Below are 19,163 nucleotides of genomic sequence, written 5' to 3' on the forward strand. Positions count from 1 at the left end.
ATAGCGTCTTTTCAGTTGCTAAAGCAAGGTGTGGCAAAAGAGGGTATTTATTTTATCACTCGGGTCTTAATTGTATACCTCACCTCATAATATCTGGTAATTAAAAGCCACTTTATTTTATTTTCTAAATTACTTTTAATATTAATATCGCCAAAATTAGGTTTTGTTTTGAAATTAAGATTTTATTAAAATCTTATGTATATAGATGTATAGAAACATTCAAATATGCGTGCGTGATGGCGTTCATTTTTTTAATAAATATTTAATGTATTTTAATTAAGACAAATATTTTACTAATGCAGTTAACGGAACATGTGCATAATAATTAATGTATGTACACTTTTCAGGTGATGAAAAATAGTACTTAGTTAAAAAGTGTCGCATCACGATTAATGACGTGGATGTAGGTTAGGTTATGCTCCTCGTTATAATTCTTACCTAAATCTGGTTGAAGCATTGTAATAAAAATAATTTAAAAGTCCAACATTATACGGTTATAATGTTTGAGATTACAGATACACAAAGTAAGTAACATAAAAATCAATGTTTATAAAAGGTTCTGCAAACTGTGAAGTACAGGTTGAACTTTAAAACAATATGTAATAACAATGTATTATTTTTAGAAATTGGAGTGGGCCTAGCTGGATTTGGAATATCCTTCCTTTTTCTTGGAGTTTTACTGCTTTTTGACAAAGGTCTTCTTGCTATTGGAAATGTAAGAATAGTTTTTACGTGTACTGACTTATTATTGTACATGGTTCTGCTAATGTCAGTTAATTATCATTCTACAGATCCTGTTTATATCTGGATTAGCATGCGTTATTGGACCAAGGAGAACTCTAAACTTCTTTTTTCAGAAACATAAGATAAAAGCTAGTATCTCATTTCTAGGAGGTATTATTGTAGTCCTTATGGGTTGGCCTATTGTAGGCATGATCTTAGAAACATATGGTTTTGTATTATTATTCAGGTATTTATTCATAATTTATCTTATTTTCAGAGATAAATTTATATTTTATTCACATGATAGATGAAAATCTTCATTATTGTCATATTTATGTTGCAGTGGTTTTCTACCAGTAGCAATAAACTTTTTACGGAGAGTACCTCTTTTGGGTACCATTTTAAATATGCCAGGTTTAAGTCGAATTCTTGATATGATAGCAGGGGATTCGAATAGAACGACTGTATGATACCGTTCTTAATACCGTCGCTCAAACACTGTATATAAGATCTATTTTATATTATGTCCCAAGTTTTTCTGTCATTCCTCTTTAGGATTCCATAGATCTCTTTTTGTATTGTGTAAATATCAAGCATAACCATCAAAGTTCAATTGCATCTCAGTCATTCATTTTAAGGATAGTCTTATATAAAATAATATATAAATCATTTTCATATAAATTAATGTATTATTGTAATGTGTGTTAGTGTTGTTAAAATCATTCGAAAAATTCAAATTCAGGCGTAGTTTCATTTCAAATCTGAGTAAAGTAATGTCTTTTCAAACTACTGAATTTGCTGTATCAGCAGGTTAATCAATAAAATCTTGTACTTTTCATTTGAAGCGCTTGTAAGGATACAGTTCATTTAATGAAACGTCCGAAATAATGAACGTCTAATGAATGTACATTGAAATACAATTTTACTATATAAAAATGTGTATAATTTTATCATTTCTATTCGCCTGATGAAGATGAAACTAAAACATTATGAAATAAAGTTTGGGATTCAAGAAAAATACGACAAATGAATTTTATATCAGTTTTATTGATTTTTGCCGTCTTTTTTGCATACATCCTAACATGAACATATTGGATGCACGCACTCAAAAGTAACGCTTCTCATTATCTTACACGTAGTTGTTTGAAGTGCGAAATTAAATTACTGTTCACTGAAACTCGACGAACTTCATGGATATCATTACTATGATCAATTATTAATTATCTACAACGGGCCGAGAATAAGGGCGGGGGGCGGCCCAAGTCTACGCGCCCCGCCATCGCCGTAATGATATTTCGTCGCGCGTCCTTCTCGTTCAATTGTATACTTCGGTTTTTATTTTCTTTTTAATTTTTTTTCTTTATTGTTTAGGTAATTACTTTCACTACTTTATGTCCCGACCATCGTCTACATAATTACATGTATCAAACATTTCATATCCATTATGTAGGTAATTACACGCCCTTGATTCCTTAGATATATTATAAATATATCTTCCTCTTTGTTTCTCACAAAAATGGAATATGAAAATAGCACATGTGTACCCTTGCAAGAAAATACTGAATTCGGCAATAAATTAAGCGAATTCTCTTCTACAGTTAAAATACATATCCTGTCGAGTTGTATGCATTTAACAAAGAGCTACCAACAGAAAATTTTTCGTATCTCTCGACAGAGCTTATATACTGTCTCAGTCTGGAAGTCACTCGGTCTGATTACTGCTTTGATATCGGATGGTGAGAATAACAAAGATGGTACTTGCAATTGTAGTTGTGAAGGTAATGAGGTGAGGATTGTTATAATTGTCTTAAAGGAGATTCTTAATTTCATCATAAAGTACTAATACGAGCGCACCGCCCGTACCACGAAGCACATTAGAGAACGCTCCTTTGAAGAAAGCATTACCACCTTCTGACTTGTAGATAGTAGCCCAGCAATGAAGGGTGCTCTTATATAAAATTTCAGCTTTGGCGCGACCAGACTGCATCATCATGCGCCTACGTACTGTGTCAAATGGATAAGATACAATACCCGCAACAGTTGTGACGGCCTGTAAATGAGATCAACGGGAAATCTTAGTAAATCGATTACAATTTGAAAGCAGAAATTTAACATCAAGATAATCCCTTACTTGAGCAATACCCCATGAAACGAGGAATGGTGTCTTTTTAGGGTCTGGCAGCATACCACGGGCAGTGTCATAGAAACCAAAATAGGCTGCACGATAAATAATAATACCCTGGACGGATACACCGAATCCACGGTACAGACCGCCAATACCGTCAGCCTTGAAAATTTTGGTCAAGCAGTTACCAAGACCTGAGAACTCACGTTCAGCTCCAGCTTTGCCTACATCAGCTGCCAACCTATAAGTAATTATTTTATATACATATATCTTTATCAATTTTTAATCGACGGTTCTCTTTCTCTTGATCAACAGCTTAACAAATTAAGTAACAAATGAAATTCTTGACAACAAAAATAGATGTATAAAGTACCTAGTTCTGGCAAAGTCAAGTGGGTAGACAAAGCATAAAGATGTAGCACCAGCAGCACCACCAGAAGCAAGATTACCAACAAAGTAACGCATAAACTGTGTATTTTTATCAACACCACCAAGGAAAACTTGCTTGTACTTGTCTTTGAAGGCAAAGTTCAAAGCTTGGGTTGGGAAATATCTAATGACATTGGCCATGTTACCACGCCAATAACTCAGGAATCCCTGTTCTTTGGGGATACGTACAAAGCAATCTACCATACCTGAAACACAAATTTATTTGCTGGTTTTAAATTGTCATTTATGCCAAATAATATATTTTAGAATACCATACATACATAAAATTGTATACTTAGTACTTAGGTCTCAATCGTACCATTATAATTTCAATAACTATACATATAGATCAAACAACTGAATCTCATATGTAATAATTTGAAATTTTTATTTTATCATATACACTAAATTGCAAATTGTTATGTAACAAACAGTGGGTAGAAATTTTTGCAACAATATGTAATTTTCCAATTTTAAATAAGAAAATCTATTCTTACTATAATAAGAGGACATTATTGTTTTAAGAAGTTTCGGAAATATGCTATTATTGTCACTGCGAGTATAAAATACTTTCAAGGTCAGGAAATCTAAATTTTTCCTTTTGTTTTATATTGTACGTATTAACATCCGATTATTGAAAAATTAATAATACTGAACGAAAATTTAGCAACCGTTCATTTAGAAATTCAGAAATAATCATAACTTGCTTCATTATTAATTGAATTCCACGTTAAACTTGTTATATCTTGATAACCTTTTCTTTTCTAGAATGAAACGTTGACTACTATTCATGAAACGGTTAAATATTACATTTAATGCAATGAAATGATTATTCTCATAATTATCATTTGATTTTTCTGTTATAAAAAATTCTAAAGCCACGCTTCTACTTTGCAGTAGAAATGTCGGCCATATTGAATGGCACATTCATCGATCGGCATACGAAGTACGAAGTTGCGTTCAAAGAGCAAAGCCACACGCTGCCCCCTGGTAGACGAGTCATCTCATCGAATATCGATCCACTGTGGTTTAGTTATAAAACTACAACTCCTCATTCAATCGATATTACAAAAGTTATGTAAGACCCGAAAGTTCATCTTTTGTTATATAAAGTAAAAAATCGGAATACTCGTGGAATTAATGACGTACTACTAACATATAGTACCGAACGACATTACATAACGGGAATTTGACTTCTAACCATTGTGGATCAGCTTAACGGAAACGCTTTGCTGTTTCGTCACACCGACATGACTGAAATGCTTCAAACTGTCACATGTTTCGAATCTTTATCGTATTCTTTTACCGTTCTGCACAGTACTTTTTCAGACTTGCATGTTTCGAACTTTTTACCATCTAGTACTACTAATTTCACTACTTTTCTGTAAATCATAGAATGAATTTCATCGTTTCATTGAGAAACTTACCCTTGTAACGTTGTTCCTCGGATATTTGCTTGGAAATGTGCTGTACCTGCAGCAATAGCTTCACACGCTCGATGGGTGCCACAGCAGTTTTGGAAATTGCTGCGGCAACACCACCAGCCACGAAATCCTTGAGGAACGCCACTGGATCCGCGAGACCAGACATCTTGACGGTTAATTTGGTTTGTGAGAAACGGGTTAACAAAAGAAAGAGGAGAAATCAACTCCTACGTTTTGGACGCGCGCCGGACGACGAGTGAGCGAGTCAGAGTTCTTCTCGTTGATCGGACCTCTGCTAAGAATAGCTGCGCAGGTCACGTGCGGTCTTCTGCGCAGGTTCAATCTTCTGGCACGACCGCACCTTGAGACCCTGACACTTCACGCACTTCAAACGCGTACTCTGTTCCGAATTCGTAACCTTTCTTCACGTGTCTTACGACACAGCGTCTTCCTGCTTCATTTCACGGTCACCACGCGTATATCAACTTGATAAAATGCGATCATGATCATCCTTTTCAAAATTAGACGTTTAACCGCGTAAAATGACGCATTTCCGGTCAAGTAAAGTATGGAAATTGTCGCTAGTATCAAGGTATTCGAAATATGAAACAACGAGGCGGGAATTTATTTCAACGGTAGAGTGAAACGTCTATTGTTTTTCACTCGTTAAGTCAAAGCTGATTCCGCATTTACTAGTTATTACAATTTCGCTGTAAATATCATAACGTATCGATGTTGATAGCAAATTATTTAAGGTATGAATTAACTGATAACCTAACCTAACCTAACCTAACATCATCAGAATCTCTTACAGAGCTTTAGTTGCTGAATAATATAATTAATTTTAACAGGTATATTCTTAGAAAAATCATGAGCATATTTAAAATGCCTGCGTGTAATACATCCATCTTTATTCGTTTTCAGTTACCAGTAAATTATAGTACATTGTAACGTAAGTATAATACAGACGATATCTCCTTATTGCAGTACCAGTAATTGGATGTAACGTTTAAAATCAGGGAGAATTTGCAAACATAAAGAAGGAAGCCTGTGTCAAGAATAAAAAGCTGGCCGAGATTTGTACAATTTAATATGGTCCTATCCGATTTAGAGCAGGTATTACTATACATATAATATTCTCTCATATCAATCGATCGTTGCCTAGCGGCCTCTATATTCTCTTCAGCATTGATTAACGTTCGTATACAATTCATTTGCTATTTTCTCATCATCAACAGCCCTTATTGTTAACATTCTTTACATTTTTATTACTAATGTAAATAGCAAATCCTAATCGATTCAGTTACGATAATTTGCACGTGTCATGCCGTGATCACCTTTGGGGTGGTTTCGAGTTTGCGCCGAAGGTACAAGAACAAGTACAAGATGCAAGGTCAGTCCCTCGTGAAGAAGAAGGTCATCGGGGCGAGACTTGCGTAACCCTGGCGAACGGCCAGTATGTTACGGAGCACAACGCCAGAGTTCAATGGAGTAACTTCAAATAATGTGTATTTATACACCTTGAAGATGCGTACATACTAAGCGGACCTTGTAAAGAATAGACTAATGCTAAAAGTGTCTGTTATGCACATCGGAGTATTTCTCGTGGCGCGTGCAATTATTTGTTACAGGAATCAGTTGGATCAATTAGATTTAAATAGTAATATAATTATTTATTATAAATCTCTTGAAATGAAACTCATGAAATTTACCGAAACATTCACAGAGGGCAGAGTCCAGTAGGCGATAATGGTGCATTCTCTTTTCATTCGACTGATTAAGGAGACATCAAAAAGAAAGTAGCGTGAAAAGGAGGCGTGAGGAGATAATTATTCACAGCGTTATGAGGAGTTAGACGATAAATTCTGTAAAATTATTATAACGGTTAAAGGTTCTAAGTGTTCATAGTAAGATATTAATCTAAAATTGTAGTCCTTATCACTGTATCATTGATCTCCATTTCATTCATTTACCATCTGTATGCTTAGAGCTCGAGGGGAAATTCCACGTTTCATAGGAAGAAGGTGATATCTGTCTCTTGATAATGCTTGCACAAATACATGTGTAAGCAAAACCGCTTATGTATAAATATATTTTTTGATAAGATATATTAGAAATTATATATTAGTATTTTTTTTTAGCTTAAGGACGGTGTTACGCAACCTTTACCGAAACTATAGTGCTACTAGAAAGATCGAAATATGAAATACGATCCCTGTTAAAGTTACGCGAGCATACTAGCTCGAGGAATTTATCATTTTCCTGATTGTAGCAGGAAAATCATTAGCATTTGATATAAGCGTCATCGTATTGAACGCACGACAGTGTATATAGCAACACACGATTTACTAGCTCAAATGCATTATGTCGAACTTGCAACGGTGGGACTCAAGTGTGTGGATTGGATTAAATAACGACCTTGATGACGAAAGCGGCTGTCTGCGTTTAGTGCAATAACTGGTCAATGCACCTGAAAGCAGTTTGAAGCAGTTTTGTATTTAATATGGATCTACAGATTTATTACTAAATATGTAAGAAACTAATACGTTTAGATATTTTATAAAAATGAGTTAATTATTCGTATAAGAACTGCCTCGTATACGAATTCATTGACAATTAGTTATCAAAATGTTCGTTGTCCTCGGCTCACGAATTTGGCTTCTGCTATTAATGTGTAGCTATATTGCATAAAAATAAATGACATTTGAAATTCCTTATTGCTCAATACAAAGGCTCTGAAAAATAAAATTTTTGTACGATTGTTACTGTCTAAATAGAACACAAGCAGAGTAAACGTTTCAGTTAAAAATCGCTGGCAATTGTTTAGAATTGAAATGTAAAAAGATCGTTTTTATCGCGTGTAAATGTTTGAATGATTTGTACTGATACATGTTCCATGCAAAGGAAAGAGGTTTTTAATTAAGCTAGTTTATTCACAGTTAACAGCATAGTGTCAAAGTGCTTCATTGCCAGGGTCATTTTACACATTGAAAGTTACTGTTTGTTTTATGGTTTCTGTGATATAGCATAGTATCTACAGTTGGTACGGAAGAATAGATTCAATGTCAAGCGTTACTAATTTAGATTAAACCAGAAATAGTAATAAATTATGCATTTCATGTATATATTTCGCAGTCTTTAAAATTTAAGTTGTCAATCACATTCAATGTAGCTATTAAAAAAATATATTTTAATTAAGAAGTAAAGCGGATTGTAAGGTTGCACACATTTATAATGCAAAATGCTTGTAAAATTATAGCCGAATTTGGACAAAAAACGTGCATTTGATGCTATTTTGTAAAACTTTAGTAAATGATCTAATACCCTCTAGTGGTGCAAAGAAAAACATATTATATCAAGGAACGTGTGGAATGTGAGATTTTGAAGAATACATAGGAATCAAGCCGGACATTTATGAAACGTCAGACTTTGAATTAAATTGTTATTTAGTGGCATTTTACGGTAAATAAAACACTTCTGGTTAAGGTTTTCAATTATCTGATGTTATCTATTGATAATGATAATGTAAATCTTGAAGTGCATCTTTTTATTGCATTATCATTTTATAGCAATGTCATTTTTCATCTAAGGTTATGGCTTCCCACAGTTTATCATTTTTTGTTACACTTTAATTAAATAATTCTTATTTTGCATACATACATCATACGTTACTGTTCTGTACGAACAAACGTTTAAAATACTGCTCGGTTGTAATACATTTATGTGTCAACTCATTAAAATTGAGATATGATTATTTTTCAATTGTATAGTTATATATTTAGACATTATTGTTGATTGGAGATAATAGACATTAATATTGTTACATACAGTAAGATAATATGTAATTGAGAAAACAATAATGTATATGTATGTGTGTTGTTGTATTCAATTTGTGCTGATATTTCTTTTTTATTTTTAAAAGAAGTAAATATTAAAAGAAGTGTCTTACATAACATAGTTTCTTTATTGCTTTTAGAATGAAAGTGCTATGTGATTGTAATGTGACATTAATATCTATTAATGTTGCCTGAAGATAAGGCATACATAGACAATATGACTGAAGGTTAGTAAATATAGTTTGTTATATACTTATTATTTGTCAAATCTAAAGTATAATCATTGAACATTTTGGTATTTATTTTGTATGTTAATGTATCTTACATTAAAACAATGATAATAAATTATAAAATTAATATTTTAGGAGGAGAAACACAACCAACTCCTGGGAATGAAGCTCAACCTGGTATATTTCAGTTTTTCTTGCCAATTGTTTAATATAAATTTTTTTGAAATTTTTCAAATTTCCATATATAGAAAGTCAAGAGTCAAGCTTTATTATAATTAAGTTAGTGTTCATTGTAGGCATCTGTTACGTTACAGAATGGGGCTTCATCTGTTAGTCTCTACCATCATGCAGAATTACAAGTTTTAGACCTAAGAATAGTTCTTTAGTAATAGTTTCTTGATATGGTTTTACAATATACTTGTGATTAAAAATATATTTTTTTATACTGTTATGAAATTTAAAGAATATTTTGCGGGGAAAATGTCCAAGATGTAAATATTTTATTTCTATCAGAAGCTTCTGAACCCAGAGCTTTACATGGCGAAGGATTACATGAAACAGCAGCTGAATCATCTTCTCAAAGTGTACCTGAACCCAATCAAGATTTACTTACTGTTCATGGAGCAACACAAGGGGAAAGTAGCGATGCTGTTAGCATTCATACTGCCAGTACATCAGTTTCTGGCAATGGTAAATATACAATTTCTATGGAACTGAATAATACAGTGTATAAAAATGTTTAGACTGTATTTGTGTTTTAGAATCAAGTTCCAGTAGAGTGAGTGCAATAACTGTAGTATTACCTTGGGGTGCTCAAAAGGAAACTGTTAAACCACAACAAATGGGAGATATGGATCTAAGACCTGGAGAATTTGTAATGCGTACCTTATTTGCAGAATTCACTTCACAGGCAGAGAAAAAAATGGAAGCAGTGATGACAGAACATGTAAGTAACGAATTTATTTGGTAATGATCGTTTATAATAATAGCTATGTTACAGGAAAAACCACTTTCAAAAGTTTTACAAAGAGGAGAAGATTTACAGTTTGATCAACTTTTATCTGCATTTGGTTCAGTTGCAGAACATTGTTTGCCTTCTATTTTGCGAGCACTTTTTAATTGGTATGAACGTCAATTAGTTGATCAGGGTAGTGATCAGAAAAAACCTGCTCCTGGTAAAGAAGATCAGAAAGGGAAGAGGTGTGTTGTAAGAACTATTAAATAACGTGACGAATTTTAAATAAATATTTTGTTGCAGTATTATGTATACAATAGTATCAGGAAGTGTGGAAACAGTTGAAAGAAGTGAAGCGGATTTGCTTCAAGAGCGAAGAGATCTTGCAGTAGAATTTATATTTTGTTTAATGTTGATAGAAGTTTTGCGTCAATTACCATTTCATCCTGGTCACGAGGATTTAGTAACTTACATAGAAAACATTGCTTTCAAACATTTCAAGTATAGAGAAGGGTAAGAAATAGACGGATGATTGTAAGATATTTTGGACTTAGATTTCTACTGTATTTCTTAATATATTTTATCTTATAGCATTCAAAACGAACCAAATGCAGCAAATATTCATATCATTGCTGATCTTTATGCAGAAGTAATAGGAGTTCTTGCACAGGCCAGGTTTATGTCGGTCAGAAAACGTTTTATGGTTGAATTAAAAGAATTACGTGCTAAAGAACCCGGACCTCATACTACACAAAGTATTATATCGTTATTAATGGGAATGAAATTTTTCCGGGTGAAGGTAACCAAAGAATGAGGATTCATAATATTTTCGATGTTTATCATATATACATATATCACATTGATTTTTAGATGGTACCAATAGAAGAATTTGAAGCCTCGTTTCAGTTTATGCAGGAATGTGCACAGTATTTTTTAGAAGTAAAAGATAAAGATGTTAAACATGCTTTGGCTGGACTTTTTGTTGAGATACTTGTTCCTGTTGCTGCTGTAGGTTCATTATATACTTCTGTAAAATGAGCATTGATATTTTAACACATACTTCTTTTGTTTTAGGCCGTAAAAAATGAAGTTAATGTACCTTGTCTAAAAAATTTTGTAGAAATGTTGTACTCTACCACGTTAGATATGTGTACAAAGTCAAAGCATAGGCTTGCTCTTTTTCCTCTTGTAACTTGTTTACTATGCGTGAGTCAGAAAACATTTTTTTTACAAAATTGGCACTATTTTTTAGCAATGTGTCTCTCACATCTGAAGAATCGAGATCCTAAAATGTGTCGCGTTGCATTAGGTATGGTTTATTATTTTACAGAACTATAACGATATTGTAATGCAAATCTATATATGTATTGCATTTGTTTTACAGAGGCATTGTATCGTTTGCTTTGGGTGTACATGATACGTATTAAATGCGAAAGTAATTCAGCTACTCAAAGTAGACTACAAAGCATAGTAAACTCTTTGTTTCCTAAAGGATCGAAGGCAGTAGTCCCACGTGATACTCCGTTGAATATTTTTGTGAAAATTATTCAATTCATTGCACAGGAAAGATTAGATTTTGCAATGCGTGAAATAGTATTTGATTTATTATCTGTCGGTCGACCAGTGAAAATAATTTTAACTCCTGAACGCATGAGTATTGGACTTCGAGCCTTTTTGGTTGTAGCTGATAGTTTGCAACAAAAAGAAGGAGAACCTCCTATGCCTCGTACAATGGGTGTGCTACCTAGCGGTAACACTATGCGGGTTAAAAAGACATTTTTGAATAAAGTAAGCATTGTAAATAATTCTAAATATGATTCAATCAATTTACAAATATTTTTCATATAAAATTTAATTTTTATATAATTTAGATGTTGACAGAGGATACTGCAAGAAGTATAGGAATGTCCTCATATTTTCCACATGTTCGACGAGTATTCGTTGATATATTACGTGCATTAGATGTTCATTATGGAAGACCTCTCATGATGACGAGTACTCAAAATATGAATAAAGAACCTGATGAAATGATCACTGGAGAGCGAAAACCGAGAATAGATCTTTTCCGAACTTGTGTTGCCGCTGTTCCTCGTTTAATACCCGATGGAATGACTGGTGCCGAATTAGTAGACTTGTTGTCTCGTTTAACTGTTCACATGGACGAAGAACTTCGGGGATTAGCGTATCAAAGTTTACAGACTTTGGTATTAGATTTTCCTGATTGGAGACAAGATGTTGTTCTTGGGTTTACTCAGTTCCTTGCCAGAGATGTTCAGGATACTTTTCCACAGCTAGTTGATAATGGTTTGAGAATGCTTCTACAACTACTTACAAGTTGGAAAAATTCACTAACAAGTCCCAGCATAAGATCCAAAGAGCAATCAGATAATACAAGAACAAATACGCGAACAAATACAGATGGTAACATTAAAAAAAGTGAATCAGGACAAAAAGTAGAACCTGTTTCGAGTGTTTTCCATTTGGTAGAAGGTTTTGCATTGGTTATGCTTTGTAACTGTCGTCTATATCCTCGACGAATAGCTGTTCATATATTACGCGAGGTTAAACTTTTATTGAAAGCATTAGGTACGTTTCATAGTACAAACATAAAATTTAAAGTAAAATTATTAAATATTATAATGTTGTTTATGTATTTCAGGAGGTGTGGAAGACGATCAAGCTGTGATTGATGTAATAGATGCTTGTTGTCCAGTAGTTCTGGAGAAATGTTATTATATGTTGCCACCTGCTGAAAAAGCAGCAGCAGCTTCTACTTCTAACGTTGATCTTCAGTGGATAGCTGAAAGAAGTAGTTGCGTATGGACAGCAGGTAATGATGATACTTTTAACATCAAAATGTTTGATAAGCTCATACAATTTACTGATTCATAGACTTTTACGGATACAGGTCTTCACGAAGATACTAGCACGAAAAGTTCTTCTTCTCTAAATTTAAATGGTGCAGATCCATGGGGAAGTTGTCTGTTTGCATTTTTGGAAAAGGATAGAGTGCTCACGCTATGTCCCACTGCTATTGCACATTCATGGCCTATTGTTTTCACTCGTATAAATTCGCTCTTTTCAGTAATCGATCCTACGTAAGATTACATTACACCTTTAAAAATAATATATCTGTTTACGATTAAATAACAATAAATGTTCCCATTTATATTTTTTAGACCTGTTAATGACAATAGAGCTTCTCTCTTGAGAAGTTCAACGGCAGTTAGGAAACCTGTAAACGAGAGGGACATGTATATGCACGTTTGGAAGAATTATTTGACATTCGGATACAGAGTTGTTCCACCGGTACCGAGTCCTGTTGTACGGTGTGCCAGTCCAGACCTAAGTCTCAGGTAAATGAATAATTATAAGTTACTGCAGGGACATTAGTATCATGTCATTCCATTTTATTATGTTGTTATTATTATGTTAAACGACATTTAACACACTTAGTCAAAACATAACAGATGAGTATACTGTTAAATGATACATTAGTTGCGTAGTTTTTAAAATTATCTACATTTTTATATGCACAAATCATTGATAGATCCAAATTATATATTTAATAATGCAGTTTATAGTTCTATCATTAGAGCTTTACATGTACACACAAACAACGAATTATCAGGTGGAATTATTTGGTATTAATTGGTGTTGGGTCATGTCTGCTTATGTCTGTTGTGTACCACGGAAACCATATGATGAGTACCGATGTTTGTTTGTCTCAAAGTTCTCTAATCAAAATTACAGTGTAACACTATGTGAACTATTAAGTTAACTCCACGTTATGACATGCAAAATCTCTGCTGTGGCACGCACGTGGCATTTGTATCTCTAATAATTGATAAGATGTAAGAATGTCTAATCTTATGTGAATTATGCACATCATCTCCAAAAGTCTGCCCGTTTTTAATCAATAACACAAGGTGTTTCATTTAAAAAACTAGGGAAGCACCAATTTGTACCAAGTCGTGCTTTGCACTCGGGAGCGGGACTGAAGTTAACGTATCTCTGTTTCCTAAACGCACATTTCGCTTTATTTTTCTGTAACATTTATCTACCTCGCATGCTACACGTCACTGTCTCGCACATGTACATCTGGATCTTAGAGTAGTACTTTCTGAGCAGTAAATAATGTCTGATACAAGGAGCATTGGTGGTACACTGTATTGCATACTCTAGTGGTCAGCATACGGTGGAGTTTGGTGTGTTGTGCATGAGTAAGGAGTTGAGTCAGAGCCTGGAGAATCTCGGTGGGGCACAGACCCTACCGGGTCGCTTCTCCGTTCCGTCCATTTCCGGCATCTACACCAGGCATAAGCGGACCAGGTGAGCCTAATTAACCATTGCGAACGACCATGCTTCGATGTCACCCGGGATTAAACGGTCGTTGGTAAATTTGCACTATATCTCTATTATATGAAACTTTGATCATTTCTAAGTCGTTTATTGGATGTTAATTAAGGTGTTATTTAACACTGATTATGTGTATTTTTATTCACTCGACCGTTCCCGATCACTTTAATAAAAGAACTAAACCTATTAATTAATTGCACAACATTTTTTATATCTATAACACATAGCAATCAAATAGGGAATTTATTTAATATGTATGAAACATTAAAAATTTTCTTCAATAGTTCATCACCCGATAGTCTTTCCGCCGAACGGGGTGATAACAAATCACCCGGTACAAATGCGAGTCCTGCAGCTTTGTACAAATTGACGGTACCACTACTAAGGTGCGAAGTAGTTGATGTTAGAGATGCTGCTGTACAAGCAATCGGCAAAGTGAATGCTGATGCTTTAAAGTAAGTAAACCGCGAAATTATTTAACGAGAAATATTCCTAACAATGATTGCTACTTTTTAGAGACTTAATGGAAGAATTAGTTCCTTATATACGCGAAGCAGTTGACCGCAAGCAAGAAAATATGAGACGTCGAAGACGAAGAGATGCATTAAGATTACAGCTTGTAAGAGTATTAGAATTAATTGCCGAGTACGGAACTTTTGGTATTTGGTTAGTTATCAGTCTGCTCGACGCGTTTCTTCGTGATTCTTTTTCATAAGTTAATCATTAAATTAATTCTATTCGTATGTTTTTATAGTCCTGCGGTGTTAGATCGTGAAACACAGTCGCTTCATCCAACGTTCGTTGAATATATCGACGGTGCACGTTTATATTTAGAGAACGAAACCGACAAAGAAGCACCTGCTGTTCGTGATATTAAACTACATTTCTGTAATTTCATGAGAAAAATGATCAAGAGTTTTTCTTGTAAGTCATTTATAAGTAGAAAAATATTTTTAGAAATATGTTCGTTATAACTTACACCTCATTCTTTTAATGCTTTAGTGGAAACATGTCATACATTACTGAAGAGAGATTTAAGACGGAATTTGTTCATGTTGTTCGCCAGTTGGGCAGGTCCCTATGGACGACCACTTGCGAGTACATCATCGTTACACGAAGAAGAAAAATCTTGTACAGAATTACAGCTTTCAGCGTTACAAGCTATGAGCGGACTATTGTGTTGTGGTCCTTGCTTCAATTCTCAATCTCTTTCAGAAGAAGGAGCTATATTGTATCAGTGGTTAGATTTGCTATTAGCCAGCAAGGATGAGAAAGTAAATTTCACGTTAACAATTCATTTTTTAATGTAGCTTTCTTAAGGGATTACTACACATGTTCGATAACAAAAATTTCAGATTTATGCCCTTGCTCGTGAAACAGTAGTGTTACTATTGGAATGTAACCCTGATATTGGAACCCTTCTCGACTGGGTGGTCGACCGGTGTTACACGGGAGCTCCACAAGTAGCCGATGGTTGTTTTCTCGCCTTGGCAACAATTTTTAGCGCAAGGTTAGTAACCTACACGTATTTCTAAACATTAAAATATTTTAAATTAAAAAGAATTTATTTTAAATGTGATATCAAATTATAAAAGATTTCATTTCCTCTGTAGTATATGAATATAGTATAAAATGTCTTTAATGTTGTTTCATAGAGAATATCCCTGCGATCATTACACAAGCATCATCAACGTTACCCTAATGAGTACGGGTTGCCCCCGTGCCCCTGTTCACGACGCAGCGCTCCAACTTCTTCAGCTGCTGGATCAAAGATTTTTTGGGAACGTGGGTCCCCTTCCGGCTACAGAACCGGAGACCAGTAAGTTTGTCAAATCTATCTGTTCGATTGTGTGCGAATTCCAATCACTAAGTTGTGCTTTAGTTGTACAGTGATTCACTCTGAGATGACATTTAGCTCATGGAATTCTTGCCACGGTTCCGTGAACCCACTTGGATGTCGTTGTACCGTGGTTGTCGTACTTGATCGTACATAGTTTGAAACTGAAAATACACAAAAGATAATCCTCTTAATGAAACAGTAATTTAACTACGGTACAACTCACCATTTTGCATTCTGTGATTCGACACCTGCATCACAGCTGTGTTTTTTCTGCGAAATCGCTTTAAAAACATGCACCGTATCGCTGTTCGAAAATTCTGGCCCGTCGCGCAATACAGAATAAAATTAATCCCAAAGTTGGTATTGAACAACAAATTGCAAACCTGTTGCGCCAATTCCAGTGATCGTACCTGGCTTAAGTTGCTTTCCCTCTGAAACTATATTTTTATACATCCAATATCAACCAGCTCGTACGAATCATGAAATAATTCATTTGTTTCTAATAGTTACTGACACGTACATGTAGGAAAGCATAAATCCTCAGGACATACGCTGGAAGATTAAAGCACAGGAAAGTGCTAGAGACGACGAGAAGCATCTTAGTGATTTTGGTCTGCGCCAGATTGTTCCGGAAGCTTTGCGCTTGCGGTTGTTTCTCCTTCATGATACTCGGCTCGTTGGTTAGAGATTTTCTAATTTTGATATGCCTATAGATAGCCCGTGCAATCAACACGTTCAGAATAATGATCACGGTGAAGGGTATCGCGAAAGTCAGCACCGTGTCGATCACGTTATAAACGATCGCCCATGATTCAAGCCCCTCAGCTAAATGGCACTCGGTCACGTTGCCATTTTTACCGTACTGTAGCCGTGGTGCTGAGAACCATAAAACTGGACTGCACAGAACAACACCTAATGTAGTCAATATTGTGACCGCAGCTTTCGCCCTGGCCACGGTGCACATTGATTGACGATAGAGAGGATATTGAACAGCTATAAACCTCTCTATGGTAAATGCCACTACGAGCCAAACGCTCATGAAGCTGCAAAGGGTGGTTAAGTAAATGAAAAATTGACAGAAACCCTGTTGATTGAACAGGCCGACCTCTACAAGATTCAACCAGACCACGAAGACGGATACCAGGAAGCCTGTGTCGCTGATCGCTAACGCGCCGAGATAGATGCTCGACGAATATTGGCATAGTTTCGTTCCAAAGAACACTATCACAGAGAGGCAATTTCCTAGAGAACCGAAGTAAACGAGCATGGGTGTATAATATAACTGGACGCTACGTAACACGTTCTCCGTTAAGTTGAACTCCACGAGGTCTCTTTGTGTATGAGCCATTTTTATGAGGTGCTCTCAAATAAGAGGATTCATCGATTTTTATAGTTGAAACGCAGGATGCGTTCGCGATGACGTGTTGCGTACGAAAATATTTTCTTTTCGCCAAATAAAACTCATCCTCTGAAAGGGTTTCTTATCGTTCATATATAACATGTAGCCTTGATGTCTTTTGTTTTATGTAAAGACTCAAGAAAAAATGGTACCCAATATTTCCAATAGGGAGATATCAAAACAAAAGTAGTTCGTTAATGTAGGCTGTAAAAAAATCATAAAATTTTTTAGAATACTTGTTGCTTGTTCAGGTTTTATCATTCTTGCAACAGGTGATCCTTTTATTTGTTTCGTTATTATAACATAGTTTTAATTCACAGTTCTACCGATTCTCCAACCGCTATTTTATCTGTTTACTTTTTCATACTCGTACCGTATAAGTGGCTTCTCTGAGCAATCGAGGAAATTTCATGCCACGAACAGAAACGTTCAAAGTTTATTTAACGTTCTATGAAAAACTGTGCTGGAGTGTTGCCAAATTCTCTGGACGTCTTCAAAGGTTGATAAAGAAGTCCATCTTTTATTGCAAGCCTCGGAGAAATGCGTTTACGATTTCACTAATGCTAAATTCTGGACATTTTTAATTAGAACATTCCGCGAGACTTTCATCTATTTTCATCATCAAATGAACGTTCAGTTTAGAGTTTCACAAACTTAAGTGCATTTTTCATTTATCATTTTTAATATCTTCACACAAATATTTCAAACAATTTTTATTATATTTTTCATCACTTATCAATATTCCATAATGAAGAAACGTCAACGTGATTCACTTGTTTGTAATTTTAACAGCAGAAGCTATGAATAGAAATAGACTTATTAAAACGTTTGTTTAAATATTTTAAAATTTTTGCCATGCATCGTTTCTATTCAAAACTTTTATCAGTAATAGAAACTTCACACTAAATAGAGCTTATTTTTGAAAGAAAAATGTCCCCGATAAGAGATGATGAAGATAAACGGTATACCTCGAGATGCCGTCTCGACTATTTCTGCATGGTGCATCGGCAACTGTTCCTGATAAACTCCAATGGATCTAGCTTCTGCGCACCATGGCAGTATATGAATTCTGGTCGGTTGCGTGAAAGACCCGATATGAAAAAAATAAGAAACTTCTTATTTAACGTTGGAAGATTGTACTCACACTTTGTATCCACTTACAATAACTTGCATAATTGATACTTAAATTATTTGCAATTTTTATAATTCTATCATTTCTTGTTTTAGGTCAGGATGATCCTGTAGGCGGTTCATCAACCACAGCCACCTCTGCCGCAGGACCACAAAGTAATCCCATCGGTGGAATGTCCTCAAGTGGTACAATTAGGGGTGGCACTCTTGATGTTCTTCTATCGACCACCTATTGTCGCAATCAAATGTATCTTTCTCGTCAACTCGCTCAGCTACATCCGGAGCTGACGATGCCTATGTTCAGTGGTGAGCTTATTTTCTTTAAAATTATGTCTTTTAGAAGTTGAAGATACACTTGCTAGTATTTACATAACTGTGCTTTATCAGTTCACTTAATTGAACTGTTTCATTTATCTCTGATTGATTTTGTTGCATTCACAAGTACAGGTGTTTCGGAGAACAGAAAAGGAATGATCTGAGGTGATTGAATGATTCGTTTTTTTATTTTTTTTTATTTTCTGACTTTGTACAAAGTATGAGAAGAAAGAGATGGTATTTTATGGTATTATATTTAGATCATTGAGTCTTCCAATAATCCATCCATTGTAAGTGGAATCGTACACGTTTTTTATTAGGTCCATTATTAATCTTCCTATACGAGGGGTCTATTTACCTGTTGATTAACTCTTATTCGGTCAAGGTGAATCCATTG

At 34.8% G+C, this 19,163-nt stretch overlaps 4 protein-coding genes across 18 annotated transcripts in view; 2 read left to right on the top strand and 2 right to left on the bottom strand.

Moving 5' to 3' along the window:
* LOC117602871 (vesicle transport protein GOT1B) lies at positions 1 to 2,327 on the top strand. 3 transcript variants are annotated; one of them, XM_034321414.2, is made up of 5 exons: positions 1 to 96; positions 348 to 524; positions 624 to 715; positions 792 to 970; positions 1,067 to 2,327. In XM_034321414.2, the coding sequence occupies exons 2-5, from the start codon at positions 500 to 502 to the stop codon at positions 1,191 to 1,193; spliced, it is 423 nt and encodes a 140-aa protein (XP_034177305.1). In that variant the 5' UTR covers positions 1 to 96; positions 348 to 499; the 3' UTR covers positions 1,194 to 2,327. The 3 variants fall into 3 exon arrangements, with proteins under 3 accessions (XP_034177305.1, XP_034177297.1, XP_034177312.1); XM_034321406.2 differs by lacking the exon at positions 1 to 96 and adding an exon at positions 189 to 267; XM_034321421.2 differs by lacking the exon at positions 1 to 96 and adding an exon at positions 213 to 229.
* Positions 1,751 to 4,973, bottom strand: Ant (ADP/ATP translocase). Its single transcript, XM_034321353.2, has 4 exons — positions 4,705 to 4,973; positions 3,222 to 3,483; positions 2,855 to 3,089; positions 1,751 to 2,773 (listed from the first exon to the last, which is right to left on the bottom strand). The coding sequence occupies exons 1-4, from the start codon at positions 4,865 to 4,867 to the stop codon at positions 2,531 to 2,533; spliced, it is 903 nt and encodes a 300-aa protein (XP_034177244.1). The 5' UTR covers positions 4,868 to 4,973; the 3' UTR covers positions 1,751 to 2,530.
* fry (microtubule binding protein furry) overlaps positions 3,773 to 19,163 on the top strand; it is a 26,434-nt gene continuing 11,043 nt past the window's right edge. For 6 of the 13 annotated variants that reach the window (XM_076690121.1, XM_076690122.1, XM_034320877.2 and 3 more), the window contains exons 1-29: positions 5,104 to 5,456; positions 5,626 to 5,653; positions 5,721 to 5,817; positions 6,428 to 6,608; positions 6,690 to 6,765; positions 6,843 to 7,232; positions 8,033 to 8,163; positions 8,678 to 8,764; positions 8,903 to 8,944; positions 9,281 to 9,457; positions 9,529 to 9,713; positions 9,768 to 9,967; positions 10,026 to 10,235; positions 10,314 to 10,521; positions 10,593 to 10,730; positions 10,797 to 11,031; positions 11,107 to 11,510; positions 11,594 to 12,308; positions 12,382 to 12,552; positions 12,631 to 12,820; positions 12,902 to 13,078; positions 13,908 to 14,054; positions 14,366 to 14,536; positions 14,598 to 14,747; positions 14,836 to 15,005; positions 15,084 to 15,355; positions 15,437 to 15,591; positions 15,737 to 15,900; positions 18,548 to 18,757. In XM_076690121.1, the coding sequence (XP_076546236.1) occupies positions 8,722 to 8,764; positions 8,903 to 8,944; positions 9,281 to 9,457; positions 9,529 to 9,713; positions 9,768 to 9,967; positions 10,026 to 10,235; positions 10,314 to 10,521; positions 10,593 to 10,730; positions 10,797 to 11,031; positions 11,107 to 11,510; positions 11,594 to 12,308; positions 12,382 to 12,552; positions 12,631 to 12,820; positions 12,902 to 13,078; positions 13,908 to 14,054; positions 14,366 to 14,536; positions 14,598 to 14,747; positions 14,836 to 15,005; positions 15,084 to 15,355; positions 15,437 to 15,591; positions 15,737 to 15,900; positions 18,548 to 18,757 (4,534 nt within the window). In that variant the 5' untranslated portion in view covers positions 5,104 to 5,456; positions 5,626 to 5,653; positions 5,721 to 5,817; ... (3 more) ...; positions 8,033 to 8,163; positions 8,678 to 8,721. Of the gene's footprint in view, positions 4,356 to 5,103; positions 5,457 to 5,625; positions 5,654 to 5,688; positions 5,818 to 6,427; positions 6,609 to 6,689; positions 6,766 to 6,842; positions 7,233 to 8,032; positions 8,164 to 8,507; positions 8,531 to 8,677; positions 8,765 to 8,902; positions 8,945 to 9,280; positions 9,458 to 9,528; positions 9,714 to 9,767; positions 9,968 to 10,025; positions 10,236 to 10,313; positions 10,522 to 10,592; positions 10,731 to 10,796; positions 11,032 to 11,106; positions 11,511 to 11,593; positions 12,309 to 12,381; positions 12,553 to 12,630; positions 12,821 to 12,901; positions 13,079 to 13,907; positions 14,055 to 14,365; positions 14,537 to 14,597; positions 14,748 to 14,835; positions 15,006 to 15,083; positions 15,356 to 15,436; positions 15,592 to 15,736; positions 15,901 to 18,547; positions 18,758 to 19,163 lie in introns of those variants that run through there. The other 7 variants (XM_034320895.2, XM_034320970.2, XM_034320933.2 and 4 more) reach the window with 7 other exon arrangements.
* Positions 15,084 to 18,553, bottom strand: LOC117602828 (thyrotropin-releasing hormone receptor). Its single transcript, XM_034321326.2, has 3 exons — positions 16,442 to 18,553; positions 16,145 to 16,358; positions 15,084 to 16,082 (listed from the first exon to the last, which is right to left on the bottom strand). Exons 1-3 carry the CDS (start codon positions 17,267 to 17,269, stop codon positions 15,976 to 15,978), a joined length of 1,149 nt encoding a protein of 382 aa, XP_034177217.2. The 5' UTR covers positions 17,270 to 18,553; the 3' UTR covers positions 15,084 to 15,975.

This window comes from Osmia lignaria, chromosome 9, assembly GCF_051020975.1.
Source record: "Osmia lignaria lignaria isolate PbOS001 chromosome 9, iyOsmLign1, whole genome shotgun sequence".
NCBI lineage: Eukaryota > Metazoa > Arthropoda > Insecta > Hymenoptera > Megachilidae > Osmia > Osmia lignaria.

What these genes read in the sequence shown, in the direction of transcription:
- LOC117602871 (XM_034321414.2), top strand. Translation starts at nt 500, where the DNA reads ATGTTTGAGATTACAGATACACAAA. An exon ending in TGAGATTACAGATACACAAA is followed by an intron (nt 525 to 623) that starts GTAAGTAACATA and finishes TATTATTTTTAG; the next exon opens with AAATTGGAGTGGGCCTAGCT. An exon ending in GGTTTTGTATTATTATTCAG is followed by an intron (nt 971 to 1,066) that starts GTATTTATTCAT and finishes TTTATGTTGCAG; the next exon opens with TGGTTTTCTACCAGTAGCAA.
- Ant (XM_034321353.2), bottom strand. Translation starts at nt 4,867, where the DNA reads ATGTCTGGTCTCGCGGATCCAGTGGCGTTCCTCAAGGATTTCGTGGCT. An exon ending in CGAGGAACAACGTTACAAGG is followed by an intron (nt 3,484 to 4,704) that starts GTAAGTTTCTCA and finishes TTTGTGTTTCAG; the next exon opens with GTATGGTAGATTGCTTTGTA. An exon ending in CTTGACTTTGCCAGAACTAG is followed by an intron (nt 3,090 to 3,221) that starts GTACTTTATACA and finishes AATTACTTATAG; the next exon opens with GTTGGCAGCTGATGTAGGCA.
- LOC117602828 (XM_034321326.2), bottom strand. Translation starts at nt 17,269, where the DNA reads ATGGCTCATACACAAAGAGACCTCGTGGAGTTCAACTTAACGGAGAAC. An exon ending in GGATTTATGCTTTCCTACAT is followed by an intron (nt 16,359 to 16,441) that starts GTACGTGTCAGT and finishes ATAAAAATATAG; the next exon opens with TTTCAGAGGGAAAGCAACTT. An exon ending in GAATCACAGAATGCAAAATG is followed by an intron (nt 16,083 to 16,144) that starts GTGAGTTGTACC and finishes GTGTATTTTCAG; the next exon opens with TTTCAAACTATGTACGATCA.